Genomic DNA, 23,410 nt, shown 5'->3' on the forward strand with positions numbered 1-23,410 from the left:
TAATAAAGAGTAAGTGTGGCAGATAGGGTGATGAAGGAAGTTTTTTCTGAGAAGGAGACTTTTATGACAGGAAGGGGGGTGAGCTGAAAACCTTTTCCCCTTGGATACGTAGCCGGGATCTGGGAGGGAAGTTCTCATAAAGAAGGAGCTCCCAAGGGCCTGCTCTGGGCCACCACAAACAAGTGGAAGGGGCAGGAGGGAGGGCTGCAAGTTAAAGGTGGCCGAGAGCCTGAAGTCAGAAAGACTTGCTGAATTGGAGACTTTCTGGAAAGAGGCAGAGGAGCAAAGAAACTTGTGAACAGTGGAAGGGGATTTTTTTTTTTCCTACAGGTATTAAGTTTAAATACATTTAAAAGTAAACTTTATTGATCTAATTTAGATAGAATAATGTTAACTAATTTTAAGTGTACAGTTTGATCAGTCTTGAGAAATGTATACACCTATGTTAAATGTGTACATATCCCCTATCAAGATACATAGTTCACAGTTCCACAACTCTAAAATGTTCCCTTCATGACCCTTTGGAATCAATTCTGGTCAGCTGTTTTGTAGAATGTCCCTCAATTTAGGTTTATCTGGTAGTTTCTCATGATTAGACTGGGATTATGGGTTTTTGGCAAGAATGCCCTTCTGTTGACATTATATCAGGAGGTACATGATACCAATGTGTCTTTACTGATGGTGTTAACCTTGATCACATAATTAAGGTGTTACTGGTGGGCTCATCCATTGTAAAGTTACTCTTTCCCCTTGGTAAGTAATTACTATCTTGGGGGAGATACTTTGAGACTACCCCACAAAGATTTAAATTGGCTTTATATGAAACCTATATGTTGAATTAGAAAGTGTTTTATTTTACTTAGTTTTACTAGTTAGGAGCATGGTCTATTTTTCTATTTACCTGTTTTTCTTTTTCTCATTCATGTATTATAGTTGTTTAATAAACACGGATTCTGAATTAATGGGAAGACAGTGTGATAGAATGGAAAAAGCATACTGTTTGGCATGAGGCAAACCTGGATTTGAATCCCAACTCTCCCACTTACTGATATATAACTTTTAAAAAAGGCCTTTAAACCTGACCCTCTAATTTCACAGCTGTAAAAAGCAGCTAATAACAAACCACCTCACAAGGTTTTTAAAAGAACTAAAGCACCTGGTAGTGTCTGGCACTCAGTAAGTTCTCTGTAAATGTCATTTCTTGCCTTCCTTAGTACCTAGGTGTTTAATATTATTGTCACTGTGGTAATTAGACTCTCCTCTTTCTGGCTGGGTGGCTCTAGGATACAGAAATTCAATCAATTCTTCCAGATTTTTTTCATGTTCTGATACCACAGAGACCTTAGTGCAGTGGAACTGCTGGACTTTTTACATGCCTCTGAGTCAGTGAGGAGAAAGCAGGTGCAATTGTTTTATAGTTGATGGCAAATTCTTACAGCTCACAAGTAAATTCTATCCTATACCTTTGCAAAGCTCATTCACTACCTCTCATACTTGGGGATTTGATTTTCATGGATGTACAAATATATCATTTGCAAAGGTGGCATTTTTATTTTTACTACTCCTATATTTCTACTTTTTACTTTTCTTCTTCCATTATTAGAACTGTTGTAAAGTAGAATTTTAACCGGGGCAACCTTGTGTGGTTCCTGTCTTCAACCAGAATTAATCTGAGCTTTCTTTGGAAAGATATACTCTTTAAGTTAAGCAAGAGAGAGAACACTGCAGTACCCCTCTCCTCACCCCTGATTGTTTTTTAAGGTTTAAGTGAAACTTTGCTTTCTCTGTCTTTTGTTTCCTTGCTCCAAATTTTATTTCCCCTTTCCTAAACTTGTTTGATTTGTTATTTGTTCCCTCCCGAAGTTCTCTAGGCAGGGATTTAATTCATTGTTGCGTTTTTGTACTGATGAAGGCTTTCAGGGCAATACATTCTCTAAGTACTGCCTTGGCAATCTCCCATAAAGTGGTCCTCCCATAAAATGTCTTACCAATTTTTCCTTTTACCTCATGCTCCATTACGTTTTGGCCTGGCACTATTACTAATCCTCTGTATCACAATATTTGACATTTTGATACCCTGCATTAATTTTGATTTCTTAAATGGTACATTAAAGCTATTGATTTGGGGAGTTTGGGATTAGCAGATGCAAACTATTATAGATATAGGATGAATAAACAACAAGGTCCTATTGTACAGCACAGGGAACTATATTCATTATCCTGTGATAAACCATAATGGAAAAGAATATGAAAAAGTATATATGTATAACAGAGTCACTTTGACGTACAGCAAAAGTTAACACAACATCTAACACAATCAACTATACTTCAATTAAAAAAAAAAAACTATTGATTTTGATTACCAAGTTTTTTCTGCTGCCCCCTTAAATTTTGCCCCTGAGGAAACTGTCTCTCTTGCCTCACCTCAGCCTAGACCTGGCCCTGTGGTAACCTCCCAGATGAGTTTTGCTCACAACTTTCTTGTGAAATGGAGGCCTGATGCTCAGAAAGACTAAAATTGTCAGCGATATCAAACCAGTGACACTGCCTGCCAGGAGATAATCCTGTTTTCCTTCTCCTTCTGCTCCTGTCGTCCCTTTCCTACTGTATGTGGAGCTTTCAGCTCGGCAGAAGCCCTTGTCCATTCCTAGCTGCTGGCAGTGAGCATGGCCACATTGCTAATAGGATGCCTGGGATCACTTCCCCATTTAGAGGGGTGAAAGGTCAGGGTCTCGCCCTCCAGGAATAAACCCCAAGGACTGTTGAGCTCCTCCAGACCCTTGTCAGGGCCCTGTCTGGCCCAAAGCATTCCTTTCTCTGCTGGAGTCTGTCAGTTAGCTCTGGCAAAAATCAAGTTTCCTCACCCTGATCGTACCTCATCCACACAAGTTTCCCTGAGAAATTATGGAAGAGAAACTCTTAGAATCCTCAAATGTCAGAGCTGGAAGGGCCCTTAGAGACCATTTTGCCCCAATGGCCCTCATTTAACAGAACATATAACTTCCTTTGCTCTATTTCCACGTTCCAAAGAATCCCCAAGGCCACCTCATAATAAAAATCAGGAGTAAGTCAAGAGCCGGGTTAATCAAGGAAGTAAACTACTATGGGACCCAGCTGTGCTCAGGGAGTCCTGAGTCATCAGAAATGCAGACCTGGTCCCGGGATTTGTTTATTAAGGATTTTCTTCAAGGACAAAGAGAAGGTTCTGTGGCGGCTTAACTCCAAAGCTTTTCATGCGGTCGGGGTGCGACTAGAAAAGGTTTGATTAGCTTTATCAGGGCTGGGGAGTTTTAAAATCCTGGCTTTGAAGGAGCCTACCTTTACTTCTATCTGACTGGTCCAGGCATTGTGGAGAAGTTGTCAAAGTTTGTCTCTATGCTTCTTACCTCCCCCAAAATGTGCCTTTCTGGGTCCCACACTCAGAGAATCTTGCTTTCAGTTTGGAAATATATCAAGGGCACTTGCAACTGTGTTAGGATGGGCTTTGAGAGGTACAACTTCAATCCCACATCTAATTTGTAACAAGATTCTCCTTGCAAAGCATCATTACATCTATTCCTCTAGTTTAACCTCTAAACAGGGAGGGTAATTTTTGTCTACATTTTACAGATAAAGGAAAAGGCTCAGAGTCTACCTAGGTGACTCTAAGGCCATGCAACTAGTAAGAGGCCAAAGCTTTAACTTTTGAGTCGAGAAGGAAGCCACATCCTGTGCTTGTTCTACTGAGCCACAAGCACCTCAAAGGTGCCAAGGTATGCCACAGCAAACTAGCTAACAGAGGACCACAGGGCTGAAACCACTGTCTTGATCTGATTTGTAATGAATTATAGCATTGTGATAGACTTCTGAAAAGCATATAACAAATCTAGGAATTCAGTGCTAGTCTCAAAGGAGACATTGGGATTCACATAAGGTGGCTGTGAAGAATTTACCATTCTGTAGCTCTGTTCTCTGCAAATTTTTCTCTCAGACTGCTGGAAAACAAGGAAATCTCATCAATTGAAGGAAATGACCTATAAGGAAGCTTTATTATGTGTGGGGGAGGATCAGATCCCATTGTAGTTTTGGATAGTGTTTAGCCATGTGCAATGAACACTGGGAGTATATGTGTGTCCGTGGGTAATATACTTTCTTCGGTTTGTTTTTAATCTAAGCTAGCCCATCTACAAACTCTTAAAAGTGACCAAGAAAGCTGCATCCTTGGGATTAGAAGGGGGATTATCAAGTTAACTGTGCAATTCTGGGAGAAACAGGGAGACCACAGGTGGCAAAACTCTAAATAGCTTGTGAACTGAGATTTGGATAAACCGGATGACTTAGGAACTTGGACATGGGTTATATCCCTGTGTCTTGGGTGCTTAGAAAATAACCCAGGGTGAGATCCGGACACAAGTCCAACACTGTATCACCAGTCCTTGAAATTGGACGCATTCCCCTCCCTTGCCTCGGATATATCTGACCAAGAAAACAATGACACAATTAAGAAGAAGGGTTTTTATTCACGTTCTTGCCCAGTTTGTTGGACACCCTGTATTTGCACAGTCCAACTGCTCAGATGTATTGGAAAATACAGTCGTGCAGCGTGCCGTTCACTGGCCTGATGGTAGAGGGTGCTCCAGCTGGGATCGAATGCTGCTGAGGGTGGGGAGTAAACGGAGAGGAGGAGAAGGAATTGTTGGCTCGCAGGTTAGTGAGCAGCCAGTCTAGCAGTTGTTTTCTAGCCCGCTTCCCACGGCTTCATCCCGTGGTTGTTCCTTGGTGAACTTCATGACCTCTTGAGGAAGATCTCCTACACTGTACCCCTTCTCTGCTGCTTTAGCTGAAACTTCAGGAAGCTGTGGAGAGAGCAGAGATAGCTTGAGTCACGTGATGCTTTTCGAGCCAGGGCCCAGACGGAGAAAGTCAACTACACCCCACCCACCTCCCTGCCTATGATTCTAGGATTAAAGGCTGCCACAGGTCCAGGACTGGAGGCTGCTGACATGGCTTTCCTTTTTTCTGGACCCTCCTCTAATGGCATAGATTAAAATGCCAAAGGTCCTTTCTTTTTGAGCTTCAAAAAACAAACTCTGGAATCAGTTGTGTTCACTAATACTTCTCACCAGGTACTGGGATCCTTCAGTTAATCTGTACTGATTTCTAGGTCAAGGTTAGGGGTTGCCATTCCCCTGCCTCCCTAAAAAAAAGTACATGAGATTGGAAATAGGGAGGATAATTTGGTTTAGTATTTTATTTCTCTGGAATCCATCTAATGTAGGAAACACAGCCGTGGGGTGTGTGTGTGTGTGTGTGTGTGTGTGTGCGTGCATGTGTGCAAAACATAAGACTTAAAAATTGCTCCCTGATGTTTTACCAAATAGTTTGTTGAAAGGATCACTGGTAAAATGAGCTAATCTCACTCTCCTCCTCTTGGAAGTACACAGGCCTTGAGGTGTCCAGAGCCCCACGTAATTAATGGTTCATCACTTTTGTGTCTTTATGAGGTGAGAGTAATTCATGAGTCACATGATAAAGAACAGACTCAAAAAAATGGACTGCTTCTTGGGCTCTAAGTACAATACCTCCTCCCTGCCCCTACCCATTCCAACCCTCTTTCTTCTTGTTCCTTGTTGCATTGCTTACCTTCTTCAGTTGTCCAGCATCATCTCCCGCGAAGTAGAGCACGGGTATGTTAAATTGTGAGGCCGCAATCCACTGCAGGACAGCCTGGAGCTGCTTTTGCAAGCTACTTGTTGAGCACTGATTATTGACAATGATTTCAGGTCCAGGAGAGTCTTGATAGTTCTGTGACATCGCAGCACCGTGACTACATCTGGGGCCACCGGCCTGGTAGTTGGGGTTGTTGGCCAAGGCTGCTTGTTCTTCCAACTCAGCAAGGGCTGCCCCATTTTTGCTATACTTAACCATGATAAGGCACAGCTTCATCACAGATTCTACCAGTTGATCTATAAATTGTCGGTTCACTTGCTTCATCCCACTGATAAAGTCAAGTTCTTGATTGTCCTGGCATTGTTCTTCCCCTTTGTCAGGCCTCTTGGACATGGTGGCTCCTTTGTCTGTCCTGGGCTCAGAACGTTTGTTCTCACCTTCACATAGATCTCCGCAGTTGAAGGAGCTCTCACTAAGCAGTGTTTGAATCAGTGACAGAATGATGTTTGACATAACCAGCCTCTGGGAGTCCAGGTGTTGATTCTCCTTTAGAGAGGTGGATGATTCAGGTGCTCCACGAGATTCTAGATGTTTCACTGAAAGTGCCTTGGCACTTTGGCTAACCTCTGCGCTTTTTGTATTGGGCACTCTGAGTCATATAGCCGGTGGTAGAACCAAGACAGTCTTTAAATGCATCTTTGCCCTTGGCCTGCTGGGTCAGATAGTATTGGATCAGCCTAAGGGCAGAGACAATCAAGTTCTTTGCCAGTGAATCCAATGGAAAGGCTGATCTTCTCTCTCTTTCCTCCTTATTGGCGCATGCTTTGCCAGCCATCTTGCCTTGATTGCCATGATTTTGGTTCCACATTGTTGGGCTCTCCTTGAGGGTATGTTCGCTGACTTTCTCACCACTGGTCAATGACTTGCACTCCTCTGGTTTCATTTTGCCTTTGTCCTTCCCCTTCATCTCGGCCTTCATAGCTGAGAATTCGAGACTTTGGTTCTTGCATTTGGGATCATGGCACCCAGCTTTCAAAGATGCATGTGACGAACTCCGAGACTTAGTTTCCTTTTTTTCCCCAAGAAGAGCACAGACAAGACGCTTCAGCATGGCCTCTATGATATCAGCAGTGTTTTGTTTCCCATGGTTGAGCAGATTCCTCTTGACAGTTGAGACAAAGTCTGAGTTGGCCATCAGGACCCTGGTGTTATTATATAGGTTCTTCATGCAGGACTCAATCAAATTGGACACAATTTCCTTGGTGTGTTTTAACAGCACCCTCCTCAGGACCACACAAGCTGGAATTGGCTTCCCAGAGCTATGAACTTTCAAGTTCTGCATAACAGAGACCATCGTGTCAGATGCCACTTGATTTGTGTAAACCATGAACATTTTGCTGGTCGAATCTGCAAATTCCTTGTTGTCTCTTTGGCACATCTGTTTGTCTCCACCTTTGCTCTTGTTGGCTAATTCACTATACAGAAAGGTTTTTTGGCCACCTTTCCTACACTCCTCCCCAGTGCCCCGCCTTTCTGCAGAGGTCACTTCCACAGCATCATGGGCCATTTCAGAAGTGATCTTGCTCACAGCACTACGAGGGCTGTTTTTCCCTTTGTCCCCACTGGGTGGATAGATTGAATGATGAAGACATTTGCTTCCACCTTCCAACTTCTCCTTGATTTTCTTATGGGCCATCTGGATCACCAGAGGAGATAGTCGGTTGACATAGAAGGAAAGGTCATCCGTAGAACATTCTCCAGCAGGGGAGATAACTGCCCTCTGATTGCTAGGAGACTTGGCTGGTGAGGTGGAAGGACTCTGGTTATTGCTGGTGTTTTTGGACGCTGTCATTTCCAGATGTTGGCCTTGAGGTCCTTTGGCCACATAATCCATTTTCAGTTGATCGGCATAGAGTCTGTAGCAGTTCCCAGAGGGCAGTTTGTGACATTTGCCCTCTGTGTCTCCTAGTTTATGTCTACAGCTGGAGGATGAGGGGCTAAGTGCATGTTGGAAACACAAGGTGTACTTCTGAAGATCACTGAGTAGACGATTGAGGACACGTCCAGGATTAGAAGGAGCTCGTTTGAAAAGGCACACTGACATCTCCATCTAAAAAAAGAAGACCTATCCATAAGACTTTAGGTAGGCTACTTCTTTCCCCTATTGTATTTAGAAGATATATCTTCTAAGTTGCACAGATTAGGGATTTGGCCTTTAGTATTTGCATGGGCGCGTAACACACAATTATATCCATTAATACACGTTCAAGCACAAGTGGCAGCAACAAAAGCTCAGAGCAGATACATTTGTACACTTAACTATATACAAGTGTTATCAATATGTTTGTCAACTTCATCTGAGTATGTGTGCTTATTTCAATACATGTCAAAAATATGTCAGTGTCTCTGTCGTGTGTGTATATGCACATCAATATATCAATTCATGAGTGTGAACATGTGTCAGTCTGTACTGTTAGTGTGTGAAAATGTGCCTGTGTGTATGTGTGTGCATATGTGTATGTCAATGCACATGTGTGATGTCACCGTGTGTAAGCATGTGTCATAATGTGCTGACATCATACCCATTGTATATGTCAACTGTATAGGCCAGCATGTGCATGTTAGTATGTATATTTTGTACATGTGTGTGAATGTAAAAATATGAGTGTGTATATCAGTGTGTCTCTGAATATGAAAATAAGCAAGTGTCGAGTTCAGAGAGCTGCATATGTGTTTATGATATAAATCCAGTAGCATGTATCATGCAGCTATAAACGTATTTATGTTGAAGCATACATTCAGGTATTAGCATACATACTCATCAATATATTAATATATAATTAATGTATAATATATTAATAAATATGTATGTTAAAAATGAATATGTATAAATAGGTGATTGTATAATGACTGTGTATATCGATATATTAGGTATCAGTTTATGTTATATTTATATACTATCTCAATGATTGATGTATGTCAGTGTTGAATACACACTGGCATTTGAGTGTGTCTGTGAGTACATGAGTGGGGATGTCACTGCATTTGTGTCAATATGTGTATCAGTGTACACAAACATGTGCGTTAGTTAATGTGTCACTTTGTTTAAGTTTGTATGTGTGTGTATCAACATGAGGTATATTTATAAGTGAGTATGCCTGTACCTGAGTCTGCATGGTCTGTTTTGATCAAGGCTTGTGTGTATCAATGTGAGTGTGTGTTTATGCATAGTGTGCTTGGATGTGTATATAAATGTTTATGTGTATCACATGTGGGCACATTAGTGTGTCTGACTCTGTATAACTGTATATCTTTGCATATGTGTGTAAGTCATTGTTATGACTAGATCACTATACGTAAGTTTGTTATTTCAATGCTTGTGTGTGTTTGTCAGTGTCACATGTAGCCAGGCATGTGTGTGGCCTGGCTACAAATTATTATAAATTATTTTATAAATTATTTTTTGTTAATGTATATACATGTATATATCTATGTGTGTGTCACTTTGTGTAAACGTATATGTGTATATCTATACTTGTGACTGTGTATGCCCATGTTTGGATATGTGTATACATATTGTGTACACATCCACACAGCACTAAGTACCATTGCCCTCTTTGCTCCATTCATTGCTTCATCACCATGAATTCCTGGAAACGTGAGGTCATAATAAGGTCCACTTTTTGCAAATGGGCTTAAGTTAAAATCAAGGAGACCTGCATTGTGTGTAGTAAATATGGGCTCCTCTTTTAAAAACAAACACCAGAGACTGGTTCAAGATGGCAGAGTAGAAGGACGTGCTCTCAATCTCTCTTGCGAGAACACCAGAATCACAACTAACTGCTGAACAATCATCGACAGGAAGACACTGGAACTCACCAAAAAGATACCCCACATCCAAAGACAAAGGAGAAGCCACAATGAGATGGTAGGAGGGGCACAATCACAATAAAATCAAATCCCATAACTGCTGGGTGGGTGACTCACAAACTGGAGAACACTTATACCACAGAAGTCCACCCACTGGAGTGAAGGTTCTGAGCCCCATGTCAGCCTCCCGAACCTGCAGGTCCGCAATGGGAGGAGGAATTCCTAGAGAATCAGACTTTGAAGGCTAGTGGGATTTGATTGCAGGACTTCGACCGGACTGGGGGAAACAGAGACGCCACTCTTGGAGGGCACACACAAAGTAGTGTGCGCATAGGGAACAAGGAAGGAGCAGTGACCCCATGGGAGACTGAACCAGACCTACCTGCTAGTGTTGGAGGGTTTCCTGCAGAGGCGGGGGGTGGCTCTGTCTCACCGTGAGGACAAGGACACTGGCAGCAAAAGTTCTGGGAAGTACTCCTTGGCATGAGCCCTCCCAGAGTCCGCCATTAGCCCCAACAAAGAGCCCGGGTAGGCTCCAGTGTTGGGTCGCCTCAGGCCAAACAACCAACAGGGAGGGAACCCAGCCCCACCCATCAGCATTCAAGCAGATTAGAGTTTTACTGAGCTCTGCCCACCAGAGCAACAGCCGGGTCTACCCACCACCAGTCCCTCCCATCAGGAAACTTGCACAAGCCTCTTAGATAGCTTCATCCACCAGAGGGCAGACAGCAGAAGCAAGAAGAACTACAATCCTGCAGCCTGTGGAACAAAAACCACATTCACAGAAAGATAGACAAGATGAAAAGGCAGAGGGCTAGGTACCAGATGAAGGAACAAGATAAAATCCCAGAAAAACAACTAAATGAAGTGCAGATAGGCAACCTTCCAGAAAAAGAATTCAGAATAATGATAGTGAAGATGATCCAGGACCTCGGAAAAAGAATGGAGGCAAAGATCAAGAAAATGCAAGAAATGTCTAACAAACCTAGAAGAATTAAAGAACAAACAAACAGAGGTGAACAATACAATAACTGAAATGAAAACTACACTAGAAGGAATCAATAGCAGAATAACTGAGGCAAAAGAACGGATAAGTGACCTGGAAGACAGAATGGTGGAATTCACTGCTGAGGAACAGAATAAAGAAAAAAGAATGAAAAGAAATGAAGACAGCCTAAGAGACCTCTGGGACAACATTAAATGCAACAACATTCACATTACAGGGGTCCCAGAAAGAGGAGAGAGAGAGAAAGGACCCGAGAAAATATTTGAAGAGATTATAGTCGAAAACTTCCCTAACGTGGGAAAGGAAAAAGCCACCCAAGTCCAGGAAGCACAGAGAGTCCCATACAGGATAAACCCAAGGAGAAACATGCCGAGACACATAGTAATCAAATTAGAAAAATTAAAAACAAAGAAAAATTGTTGAAGGCAACAAGGGAAAAGCGAAAACAGACAAGGGGACTCCCATAAGGTTAACAGCTGATTTCTCAGCAGAAACACTACAAGCCAGAAGGGAGTGGCATGATATACTTAAAGTGATGAAAGGGAAGAACCTACAACCAAGATTACTCTACCCGGCAAGGATCTCACTCAGATATGATGGAGAAATCAAAAGCTTTACAGACAAGCAAAAGCTAAGAGAATTCAGCACCACCAAACCAGCTCTACAACAAATGCTAAAGGAACTGCTCTAAGTGGGAAACACAAGAGAAGAAAAGGACCTACAAAAATAAACCCAAAACAATTAAGAAAATGGCAATAGGAACATACATATCGATAATTACCTTAAACGTGAATGGATTAAATGCTCCAACCAAAAGACACAGGCTTGCTGAATGGATACGAAAACAAGACCCATATATATGCTGTCTACAAGAGACCCACTTCAGACCTAGGGACACATACAGACTGAAAGTGAGGGGATGGAAAAAGATATTCCATGCAAATGGAAATCAAAAGAAAGCTGTAGTAGCAGTACTCGTATCAGATAAAATAGACTTTAAAGTAATGTTACAAGAGACAAGGAAGGACACTACATAATGATCAAGGGATCAATCCAAGAAGAAGATATACCAATTATAAATATTTTTGCACCCAACATAGGAGCACCTCAATACATAAGGCAACTGCTAGCAGCTATAAAAGAGGAAATCGACAGTAACACAATAATAGTGGGGGACTTTAACACCTCACTTACACCAATAGACAGATCTTCCAAACAGAAAATTAATAAGGAAACAGAAGCTTTAAATGACACAATAGACCAGATAGATTTAATTGATATTTATAGGACATTCCATCCAGAAACAGCAGATTACACTTTCTTCTCAAGTGCTCATGGAACATTTTCCAGGATAGATCACATCTTGGGTCACAAATCAAGCCTCAATAAATTTAAGAAAATTGAACTCACATCAAGCACCTTTTCTGACCACAACGCTATGAGATTAGAAATGAATTACAGGGGAAAAAAAAACATAAAAAACACAAATACATGGAGGCTAAACAATATGTTACTAAATAACCAAGGGATCACTGAAGAAATCAAAGAGGAAATTAAAAAATACCGAGAGACAAATGACAAAGAAAACACGACAATCTAAAACCTATGGGATGCAGCAAAAGCAGTTCTAAGAGGGAAATTTATAGCTATACAAGCCTACCTAAACAATTAAGAAAAATCTCAAATAAACAATCTAACCTTACACCTAAAGGAACTAGAGAAAGAAGAACAAACAAAACCCAAAGTTAGCAGAAGGAAAGAAATCATAAAGATCAGAGCAGGAATTAGTGAAATAGAAACAAAGAAAACAATAACAAAGATCAATAAAACTAAAAGCTGGTTCTTTGAGAAGATAAACAAAATTGATAAACCATTAGCAAGACTCATCAAGAAAAAGAGGGAGAGGATTCAAATCAATAAAATTAGAAATGAAAAAGGAGAAGTTACAACAGACACTGCAGAAATACAAAGCATCCTGAGAGACTACTACAAGCAACTCTATGCCAATAAAATGGACAACCTGGAAGAAATGGACAAATTCTTAGAAAGTTATAACCTTCCAAAACTGAACCACGAAGAAATAGAAAATATGAACAGACCAATCACAATTGATGAAATTGAAAGTGTGATTGAAAATCTTCCAACAAACAGAAGTCCAGGACCAGATGGCTTCACAGGTGAATTCTATCAAACATTTAGAGAAGAGTTAACACCCATCCTTCTCAAACTCTTCCAAAAAATTGCAGATGAAGGAACACTCCCGAACTCATTTTATGAGGCCACCATCACCCTGATACCAAAACCAGACAAAGATACTACAAAAAAAGAAAATTACAGACCAATGCCACTGATGAATGTAGATGCAAAAATCCTCACCAAAATACTAGCAAACAGAATCCAACAGCATACTAAAGGATCATACACCATGATCAAGTGGGATTTATCCCAGGGATGCAAGGATTCTTCAACATATGCAAATCAATCAATGTGATAAACCATATTAACAAGTTGAAGAATAAAAACCATATGATTATCTCAATAGATGCAGAAAAAGCTTTTGACAAAATTCAACACCCATTTACGATGAAAACTCTCCAGAAAGTGGGCACAGAGGGAACCTACCTCAACATAATAAAGGCCATGTATGACAAACCCACAGCAAACATCATTCTCACTGGTGAAAAACTGCATTTCCTCTAAGATCAGGAACAAGACAAGGATGTCCACTCTCACCTCTATTATTCAACATAGTTTTGGAAGTCCTAGCCACAGCAATCAGAGATGAAAAAGAAATAAAAGTAATACAAGTTGGAAAAGAAGAAGTAAGACTGTCACTGTTTGCAGATGACATGATACTATACATAGAGAATCCTAAAGATGCCACCAGAAAACTGCTAGAGCTAATCAGTGAATTTGGTAAAGTTGCAGGATACAAAATTAATGCACAGAAATCTTTTGCATTCCTATATACTAATGATGTAAAATCTGAAAGAGAATTTAAGGAAACACTCCCATTTACCATTGCAACAAAAAGAATAAAATGCCTAGGAATAAACCTACCTAGGGAGACAAAAGACCTGTATGCAGAAAACTATAAGACACTGATGAAAGAAATCAAAGATGATACCAACAGATGGAGAGATATACCATGTTCTTGGATTGGAAGAATCAATATTGTGAACATGACTCTACTACACAAAGCAATCTACAGATTCAGTGCAATCCCTGTCAAATTACCAATGACATTTTTTGACAGAACTAGAACAAAAAATTTTAAAATTTGTATGGAGACACAAAGGACCCCGAATAGCCAAAGCAGTCTTGAGGGAAAAAAGCGGAGCTGGAGGAATCAGACTCCCTGGCTTCAGACTATACTACAAAGCTACAGTAATCAGGACAACATGGTACTGGCACAAAAACAGAAATATAGATCAATGGAACAAGATAGAAAGCTCAGAGATAAACCCACGCACCTATGGTCAACTTATCTATGACAAAGGAGGCAAGGATATACAATGGAGAAAAGACAGTCTCTTCAATAAGTGGTGCTGGGAAAACTGGACAGCTACATGTAAAAGAATGAAATTAGAACACTCCCTAACACCATATACAAAAATAAACCCAAAATGGATTAGAGACCTAAATGTAAGACTGGACACTATAAAACTCTTAAAGGAAAACATAGGAAGAACACTCTTTGACATAAATCACAGCAAGACCTTTTTTGATCCTCCTCTTAGAGTAATGGAAATAAAAACAAAAATAAACAAATGGGACCTAATGAAACTTCAAAGCTTTTGCACAGCAAAGGAAACCATAAACAAGACCAAAAGACAACCCTCAGAATGGGAGAAAATATTTGCAAACGAATCAACAGACAAAGGATTAATCTCCAAAGTATATAAACAGCTCATGCAGCTCAATGTTTAAAAAACAAACAGCCCAATCAAAAAATGGGCAGAAGAGCTAAATAGATATTTCTCCAAAGAAGACATAGAGGTGGCCAAGAAGCACATGAAAACTGCTCAACATCACTAATTATTAGAGAAATGCAAATCAAAACTACAATGAGGTATCACCTCAGACCAGTTAGAATAGGCATCATCAGAAAATCTACAAAGAACAAATGCTGGAGAGGGTGTGGAGAAAAGGGAACCCTCTTGCACTGTTGGTGGGAATATAAATTGATACAGCCACTATGGAGAACAGTATGGAGGTTCTTTCAAAAACTAAGAATAGAATTACCATATGACCCAGCAATCCCACTACTGGACATATACCCAGAGAAAACCATAATTCAAAAAGACACATGCACCCCAATGTTCATTGCAGCACTATTTACAATAGCCAGGTCATGGAAGCAACCTAAATGTCCATCAACAGACGAATGGATAAAGAAGATGTGGTACATATATACAATGGAATATTACTCAACCATAAAAAGGAACGAAATTGGGTCATTTGTAGAGACGTGGATGGATCTAGAGACTGTCATACAGAGTGAAGTAAGTCAGAAAGAGAAAAACAAATATCGTGTATTAAAGCATATATGTGGAACCTAGAAAAATGGTACAGATGAACTGGTTTGCAGGGCAGAAAGTGAGACACAGATGTAGAGAACAAATGTATGGACTCCAACGGGGGAAAGCGGTGGGGGATGGGGGTGGTGGTGTGATGAATTGGGAGATTGGGATTGACCTGTATACACTGATGTGTATAAAATGGATGACTAATAAGAACCTGCTGTATAAAAAAGTAAATAAAATAAAATTCAAAAAATTCAAAAAACAAAAACCAAAAAAAACCCCAAACACCAGGTATATCCTTTTATTAAGACCCCAAAATGGAGTTGGCCACCCCCAACTGAACCCAAGACTCTTTGGAGAATATTTTGTAACTGGTTTTCCCTTCCTCAGGGGCCACTCTCATGACTCCAAAGGCATCTGGTGTCAGAAATGATGTTTCTGGTTATAATATGAGCTTAGGAACACAGAACAAGAAATATTTAACTCCTTTGCACTGAAGCCAAATATCCTGTTCCAATATCAGCTACTCCAGGCTTCTAGGACTGTGAGAGTGACTTGTCATGTGCTCTAATGCCTACTCCAAACCAGCCTGCCAGGTGTAATTTGTGATATTTACACAAAAACAAAAGGATTCCATATCTGACAGTGGTGTGCAAGCGTAATTGCTTTGAACTTTATGCTACCCAACAGCCTGGGTAATCTCTTAGACAACAGGGTAGGGCAACTACAGTTTTTGGTTGCTGTGGATTCACTCTTCTTCATATCCTCTTTCTTCATTGTTGGACACTGGCAATGTGGGGCACACAAGTCCATTACAAGCCAGCAAAGAACATTGCAAAGGATCTTGCTTATAAGCCCATATCTTTGTTAAGATAAGCATAGCAAGATTTTTTGCAGTAGGTACCTGAAATTAGGAGAGGGCATTCTGAGCCTCTGTGATAGTGTCATTGTGAGCTACCTGAGCATTGAACTTACTGTGACTGTGAGCTTAGGTCTGTGTTCTCTAGAATATCATAATATTTAAATTTTGGGTCTGTTTGACAATAGTTCTCTTACTATCTCTGAACCAGAGTCCTCAGATTCAGCATTGGGCTCTGGGAATGAGAAAGGGTAGGCTCAGAGGCTAAGTCTATACCTTAGGTGAGTCTTGCTTCTCAGTATCCTTGATCACAATAATTTCTTCTTCTTCCAGGCTCTCCAGGTTTAAGTCACCTCTTGAATTGGAACCAGTAGCATCCTATGGAATTAAAGGGCAAGATTCTTGTGAGAAGTTGCTTTTTGAGACTTCTCCAAGCTGACCCACTAGGCTACTACTTCAAAGCATGAATGTCATGTCTCCTATTATCCCCTTTCTTTCTGAAGGAAAAGTAGGCTTGTAAGGCTAGCTAGTCTTTGAAGAATGAGATAAAGCTCCCTCTACAAATTACTACTCCCTCCCACCCCACTGAAGGTATTCACAAAGCCATCAGTCTCAGGAACCATATTCCATTAAACATCAACCTTTTGGAAAGGGTTCCCCCCCCCCAACTTTTCTGACATGCTGTCTTCCATGCTTTCACTCTTTTAGCCCTACCAGCAGCCTAAGTGGCTTATAAAATGAGATTTGGTATCAAGAATGACAGTAAATTCCGAACCAGGGATCATGGGCTCATGAGAATGATGGCTTCCCACCTGAGTCCCCGTCACCTTTCCACCCTCTACCACAACCTTTCCCTTTCCTCATGCTGAAACTGATAACCCTTCTCAGCATCTTCCCACCCATTCCAACTCTGAGGGAAGCAGAGAGTACCCACCTTAGAATCTTTATCTTCCCTGTTGAGGGTGGACACATCAACAAAGCATATCTGCATCAAATTAAGATGGTGAATTTAGAAAAATTCTAGAGAAAAGACCTTAATTTCTCTGTGACATGACAGTAGCACCTACCTTATCGGGTTCTTGTGAGGATTGATTGAGATAGTGCGTGTAAAGCTTTAGTAGAGTGCCTAGACATAATTAAGTACTCAATAAACCATAGACAAATGATTTTTATTAGGCAGACAGAACCTTTTTTTAATTTTTGAATTTTATTTTATTTATTTTTTTTATACAGCAGGTTCTTATTAGTCATCAATTTTATACACATCAGTGTATACATGTCAATTCCAATCGCCCAATTCAGCACACCACCATCCCCACCCCACCACGGCTTTCCCCCCTTGGTGTCCATATGTTTGTTCTCTACATCTGTGTCTCAACTTCTAGGCAGACAGAATCTTAATGTTACTATGCTTCCTAAATGAGAACACCTACCTGTGAGAGAGAAAGAGGCCCAAAATACAATATCCACATTTATTGAGAAAACTGAGAAGAGAGATGGCTTGCCCAACTGACACAGACTCAAAACTGGAACTTGTATTAGAACTCGATTCCCCTGGCTCCCAGTTTGGAGCACTTTCTACTACATTAATGTTGCCAAAATGTGGTGGTTTTACTATTGATGACATAGAAGATTTTAAGTGGTACATGGATAAACATTTCTGTGTTTAATAGGTGCTTTATATTGTTATTCATTAGGAAAAATACATATTTTGCCCTCCTGAAGGAGTCCAGCTTTAGGGTAGCTTACTGGTAGCTAGGCAACATTATTATGACTTCAGAGGTGTGAGATAATAGAGTCTGGTAACTAGGCAACCACCACCCCTGGCTCCCCTCAGTCTCCCCCACCAGCCTCCCCTCCTCAGCTCCTTCACATCACTCCTCATCTTGCCCCTCCCTTGAATTGTCCCTGTGTGATGTATGAGCATATTGGTCCCCCACAGACCTTACTGAGCTTGATTCCTTAGAGAAATCACAGTATCACTATCCATTAGTCTATCCTGGGCTCCAGGATATCTATACCCAAATGCCAAACCTTTCTTGGTAGGAGTCATTTTGTATATTACCACTTTCTGGTCCTGATCTTGCTGTCCTGTTGGGCTGTAGAGATCTACCTTGCACATGCTCTTGTGGCTATGTAACCAGTCAATATTATTATCAGACATCTGGAAAGAGAAAGAAAATAAATCTGAAAGTCTTATATATGACTTTTAGAAACTGAATCAGTTTGAATAAGAATCCCTGAAGGGGTTTCTGAAACCCATCTCTGTTTCATATAGGTTTAGATTAGGAACTGGTTGGGTAAGCCATGAGGGAAGGACACTCTGAAATGTTTGAATCTGATGATCAAGATCATTATCTTTTAGCTCAATCCATAGTCGTCTTTAATTTAGATTCCCCACACCAGGTATTTGGAACCATGGGAGTATCATATTGACTTGGGAAAATGCCAGTCAGGAAAAATGACAGGCTGGGAAGTAAATTTAAAAGGAGGTCTAGAGACTGTGGGGTTAAATTTAGTGATTTACTTCTCCCCAACCCCATTAACTAAATCTCACCTGTATCCTCTTTTCTTTATCCACTCTTGGGTACCTTCAAAGAGTCAAGCTCACCTCATCCCCTTTAACTGAATTTTAGCTAAACCTAGTCTAATCTGAGTCTTTCTCATTACATTAAAGAAAGTGAAATTACTTACCACATAGGGCCACTAGAAAAGACTAAGGTCAATACCAGTAAAGTGAATAATTCTTTTTATTAAAACAACATATAGAACGAGTTTCTGAATACTGGGAACACTCAGTCTAATAGCCATAAATATAACTAAGAGACAAATGTCTGCGGGAAGACCAGACCCTGATCCCATAGGACAAAGTTTATTTGAAAGAGAGAATAATCTCTGCCAACTTCCTTCAACCCCCCACCACCTCCCACCCCAGCCTGGAACTAAAAGTAAAAAGGAAATGGCAGAAGCCACTGACTGATTTTTCCCTATGTAAGACACGTTTGGGAAGATACAGTTAAGAGCTCAGTAGAATTGTTTTGGTATCTGGGGTTGAATTTGATTTATCTTTAAAATTTAACAAGAGAAACCTTTTGGGCCAAGTATTAGAGGGCAGTTGAATTCCTTTCCCTTCACTTCCTTCAAAATTTAGACCCCTTTAACCTCTAGCTCCCTCCCTCCCTCCCCCTTCTTTCTGCCTTCTCTCCCCTTCTCTCCCTCAGCCCTTCCTTCCCTCTCTCTTCCTCCCTCCCTCCCTCCATTCTCCCTCCTTCCCCCTCTCTCCCTCCCTTCCTCTCTCCCTCCCTCTTGCTGCCTCTCTCTTCCTCTCTCACTCTCAACATTTTAATAACAACTATCCTCTGATGGCTAGCCTTTCACAGGATACTACTACATTTAGACACTTTACTATTCCCCCTACCCCTCTCCATCTCATTCCCCCAGATCTTCTTGGACTCTCCCTTCAAAAATCTCTAGAAATCCCTGAAAAAAGTTTTAGGAAGAGGTTTTCCACATCCTCAGAAGAGGGAGTTTCTTTTTTTCAAGAGCTAGAGATCACTAGCCTAGAGAAAAAGAGGGGGAGGCATAGAGGTCCCTCATGTGATTTGGATATAGCCTCAGTCCAAATCCTAAAAAAAACTGTAAAAAATAAAATTTATGAACTTATTACCTTGATAATGAAGTTATTTTAGACTTTGGCTGAAAATGTGCCACCTAGAAGGGAGATGTGCCCCTTGAGATGGAAGTGGGCAATACCAAGTTCTTGGGCACCTGCTGCTGACTGCCACCCCATCAGCTGTTGGATGAGACTGAGGGAGCCAGGCTCTCCTCACTGCTTCTGACCCTGGCACATGACAACAGGGTTTGTTGGGTCATAATGCCTGAAACCGTAGCAACCTCAGCAAAGGGGGGGCAGGCTGGCAAACTCAGTAGCCCTTCTCATCAAAAGCACATCAGGCTGTCTGCTGTACATTTTTTCTGTTCTGTCTAGAAGGGTACACATATTTCGTTTACATTTTGTCCAGCTCACAACTCCTTAAGACCTCCCTTCTCATTACTCTTCAGGCTAGACTTCCAGAACAATCTAGTCATATTAGTTACCAGTGGAGGTCTGTATTTTTCATATACAGGATGACCACCAGCCTCTGTGAATAAAACAGTATTAATTTTCACATCTTAGCTTATTTCTCTTTGGGTTTCCCTCTAGATATTTAGAGTTATGTGGCAAGAGATCTTTGGATTTATGTAGAAACAGAGAAATGTTAAAGTCCTTTCTGGGTATCCTGAATAAAAATATGAAAGTAGAAAGTTTGAGGCTGCCTTAGCAGCTTCTGTAGTTTCACCTCATCATCAAGACACCCCCTTGGCTAGTCAAAAAGAAGTCAGAAGATGCCCCTACCTTTGTAGTATCAGAGTAGGCTATTTCGTAGGAACTTGGAATGATTTTTTCTTGTAAATTTGGATGCTGTGATGACCCAGTCTGACTCAAGATGTTGCTGCTTTCCTCAACCCTCCAAACTATCCTAAAGACTTGACTGCCAGTTGGTACCAGAACTTCTACTTCATGACATCATTCTTTCTATAGAGAACAGTGACAGCACAAAGACAGGGGTTCTATCCTTAGGATTCTGGATGTCTAAGTGGTCCAGCAAGCTTTGACCTTTATCATGAGACATAATTAGCCCCCGCAAAAGCCAATCCACTTAGGTCAGGGTCAGCCTGTCACAGACTCCTCAAGCCATGAAGAGACCTGAGCCCCACTTATACTTTTACATTATGGTCAGTGCTAGATGGCTGGTTACAGTATTCCTTAAAGCATTATCCATTACACTTTGAGATGCCTTCAGTTTAGCCCCAGTTTGGAAACATTAGCCCATAAACAAATGCTCTCATTGTGCCCAAGTCTCATCTTGTTTTCTCCTTGTCCTTTCTTCACCTGCCTTCATGTTAACCTCGTGTGAATAACTGTATCTGAATTAAAAATCAGTAGAGATGACCACCTAAATCATAGAGTTTCATATCCTTGGTTCTACTTCCATTTCGTCTTTTATCTGTTACCCTAAAATTACATGTCTTAACCCTCCTGTACAATTTTGACCTTGTCAATTCATGGCATCAGAGACAAACAGAGCTGGACCTTTGTTAAAGGTGGCAAGACCTATTTTATTCAGGCTACTGAAGTAAGGGAGAGACTTCAGATGAACAGAGCTGAACTCCACTGAAACAAAAGGCTTTGTAAATGCTGGGAAGTGCTAAAGGAAAAGTGCTGAGGGAAGTTTTTGGGGTGGGAGGTTGATCAATGTGATCAGGGCATCTGTGTTTGCTAACTGGTACTTAACAAAGTTAGGTTCCTACCCTTTCATAGAGACTGAGAGATTGGGGCCCTATCTTTCTTGATGATTACATTTCAAAGGGATGACTCCCAGGTCTCTGAGAAAGCTTTTCCTGGGTTGTAGAAGAAACATCTCAAAAGGACAGGGAAAGGATTTACAATCACAAGTTTTCTAAAGTAAATGTTCTGAGAAAAGGGAGGTCATGGGGCTATAGTCAGGTTTTGGCTGGAATAAACAGTAAATTCTTTTGGCACTTTTGAACTTTCTCAGGCAGGCATTTTAAAGAGGCTGGAGTCATCATCCTAGGGACATGGCTTTGAGGTGACAGAAACTATGCTGGTGTTTGTTCAAGTCTCTTAATGCAGGGAGTGGATGGAATTGTGCTGAAAGTTGTAGTTCTTATAAGGCCAAGGTTGAGGTCTAGTTGAGAAGGCAGCTCAGAGGAGCCTGACTATATCAAATCATCATGTTGTACACCTTAAATATATACAATTTTTATTTAAAAAAAAGTTTGGGTCAAGGAGGGAGGCTTTGTCAATGGTGATGAGTTAGAATATATAATACAGGACCAGCTTTTCCTATACAACCCATTTGTCAAGGGGAACTTTTGATGATTAAAGAAAAAGTTGGAGCTCCTGTGACTGGCTCATGTCTGTGGAATAAGAAGCAAAGAAAGAAAATGTTGATTTATTCTTCAATCACAAGAATGTATACCCCTAAGATAAAAACAAATAGACAACAGCCACCAAAAAACCAAAAAAACCTCTGTCTCTCAGCCCAGAAGGGAACAACTGTGACCCTGGCCTGGAAGATGTCTTACCATATCCCCTAACTGACAAAGGGGGGACTATTATGGATGATTAGAGGCCTGTCCCTGGGCACCCCAATCCTGTCATCTTGGAGGCTAACCAGGAGCAAACAAGAGCAGCATTTGAATTGGATGGCAAACCAATAATGAAATGTAAGGAGGTTTAGTCATAGGTTACAGTGTATCCACTGCCTCTTCTTTCTCGCTGCTGAAGCTCTCAGACTGGCCTGTACTGACTAGAGATGGGGATACATGGGGGAGAAGCGATATCCAAAGAGTTAAAAGAAGGAATATGGGGGCTTCCCTGGTGGCGCAGTGGTCAAAAATCCACCTGCCAATGCCGGGGACATGGGTTCGAGCCCTGGTCTGGGAAGATCCCACATGCCACGGAGCAAGTAAGCCCGTGCGCCACAACTACTGAGCTTGCGCTCTAGAGCCTGTGAGCCACAACTACTGAGCCCACATGCCACGACTACTGAAGCCCACGCGCCTGGAGCCCGTGCTCCGCAACAAGATAAGCCACCGTAATGAGAAGCCCGTGCACCACGATGAAGAGTAGCCCCTGCTTGCTGCAACCAGAGAAAGCCCGTGTGCCGCAACGAAGACCCAACACAGCCAAAAACAAACAAACAAACAGATAAACAAATAAATAAAAAGAAGGAATATGCTATGTTAGTGTGCGAGTATGTGTGAAGTAGTATGCACTTAGGTTAACCTTTAAGAGCCAAACACAGAGATGTTAAACACAGAAACTTTGGTTATCATTTTTTCCCCTAATCATCATCCATTTCCTAACCTTGTTTATTCTACCCAAACATCTCTTCCACACAAACTTGTGAATAATTATACAAGTCAAGACTTTAAATATGCTTTCAGTTTGCATTTGGTTTGGAAGAGCTATTAAGATAATAAAAATGGGACCTGTATCTGTAATGTAATTATTATGAATAATGGCAAAATGAAATTTAAATGAGTTGAATGATCAGCCTACATGAAATCACTTTCTGCCTGTTAGTCCCACTAAGGATCTTCCAGACTCAGATTTAGCCTACCTAATTTAGTTTATGTGATGACACAGTGACCATTTGGAAAATGGGCCGTGATGCTGATGATTATCAGACATGATTTATCGTGGACCAATGCAAATGGGAACTCCACTTCTTTTTCTCCTGAATTGTTTTCCAGCCATGAGAATACACAATGTCATTTAGAGTAGCTTCGTGCAACCACACTAAAGTGAAAAATTAGATAGCTATTCTGAACATCTCAGCAATGGTGCTGCATAATTACTTCTGTCAAGTATTTATGTTATGTCTGTACTGTGCGTATCTGTCTGTCCTTTCCTATGAGTGATTGAAGCAG

General features: G+C 41.0%; 1 protein-coding gene across 1 annotated transcript; it reads right to left on the reverse strand.

Annotated features, from left to right (window-relative positions):
- Nucleotides 1–554: 554 nt before the first annotated feature.
- On the reverse strand, nucleotides 555–18,074 carry AKAP4 (A-kinase anchoring protein 4; the record flags this gene model as incomplete). Its single annotated transcript, XM_082408987.1, is given in 7 exon segments — nucleotides 555–4,724; nucleotides 4,727–4,835; nucleotides 5,623–6,270; nucleotides 6,272–7,759; nucleotides 16,187–16,288; nucleotides 16,845–16,895; nucleotides 17,976–18,074. Coding segments are annotated over 7 exon segments (2,670 nt in total). The 3' UTR covers nucleotides 555–4,551.
- Between the last annotated feature and the right edge of the window lie 5,336 nt (nucleotides 18,075–23,410).

Source organism: Balaenoptera borealis, assembly GCF_965194805.1.
Source record: "Balaenoptera borealis genome assembly, contig: HAP1_SCAFFOLD_627, whole genome shotgun sequence".
NCBI lineage: Eukaryota > Metazoa > Chordata > Mammalia > Artiodactyla > Balaenopteridae > Balaenoptera > Balaenoptera borealis.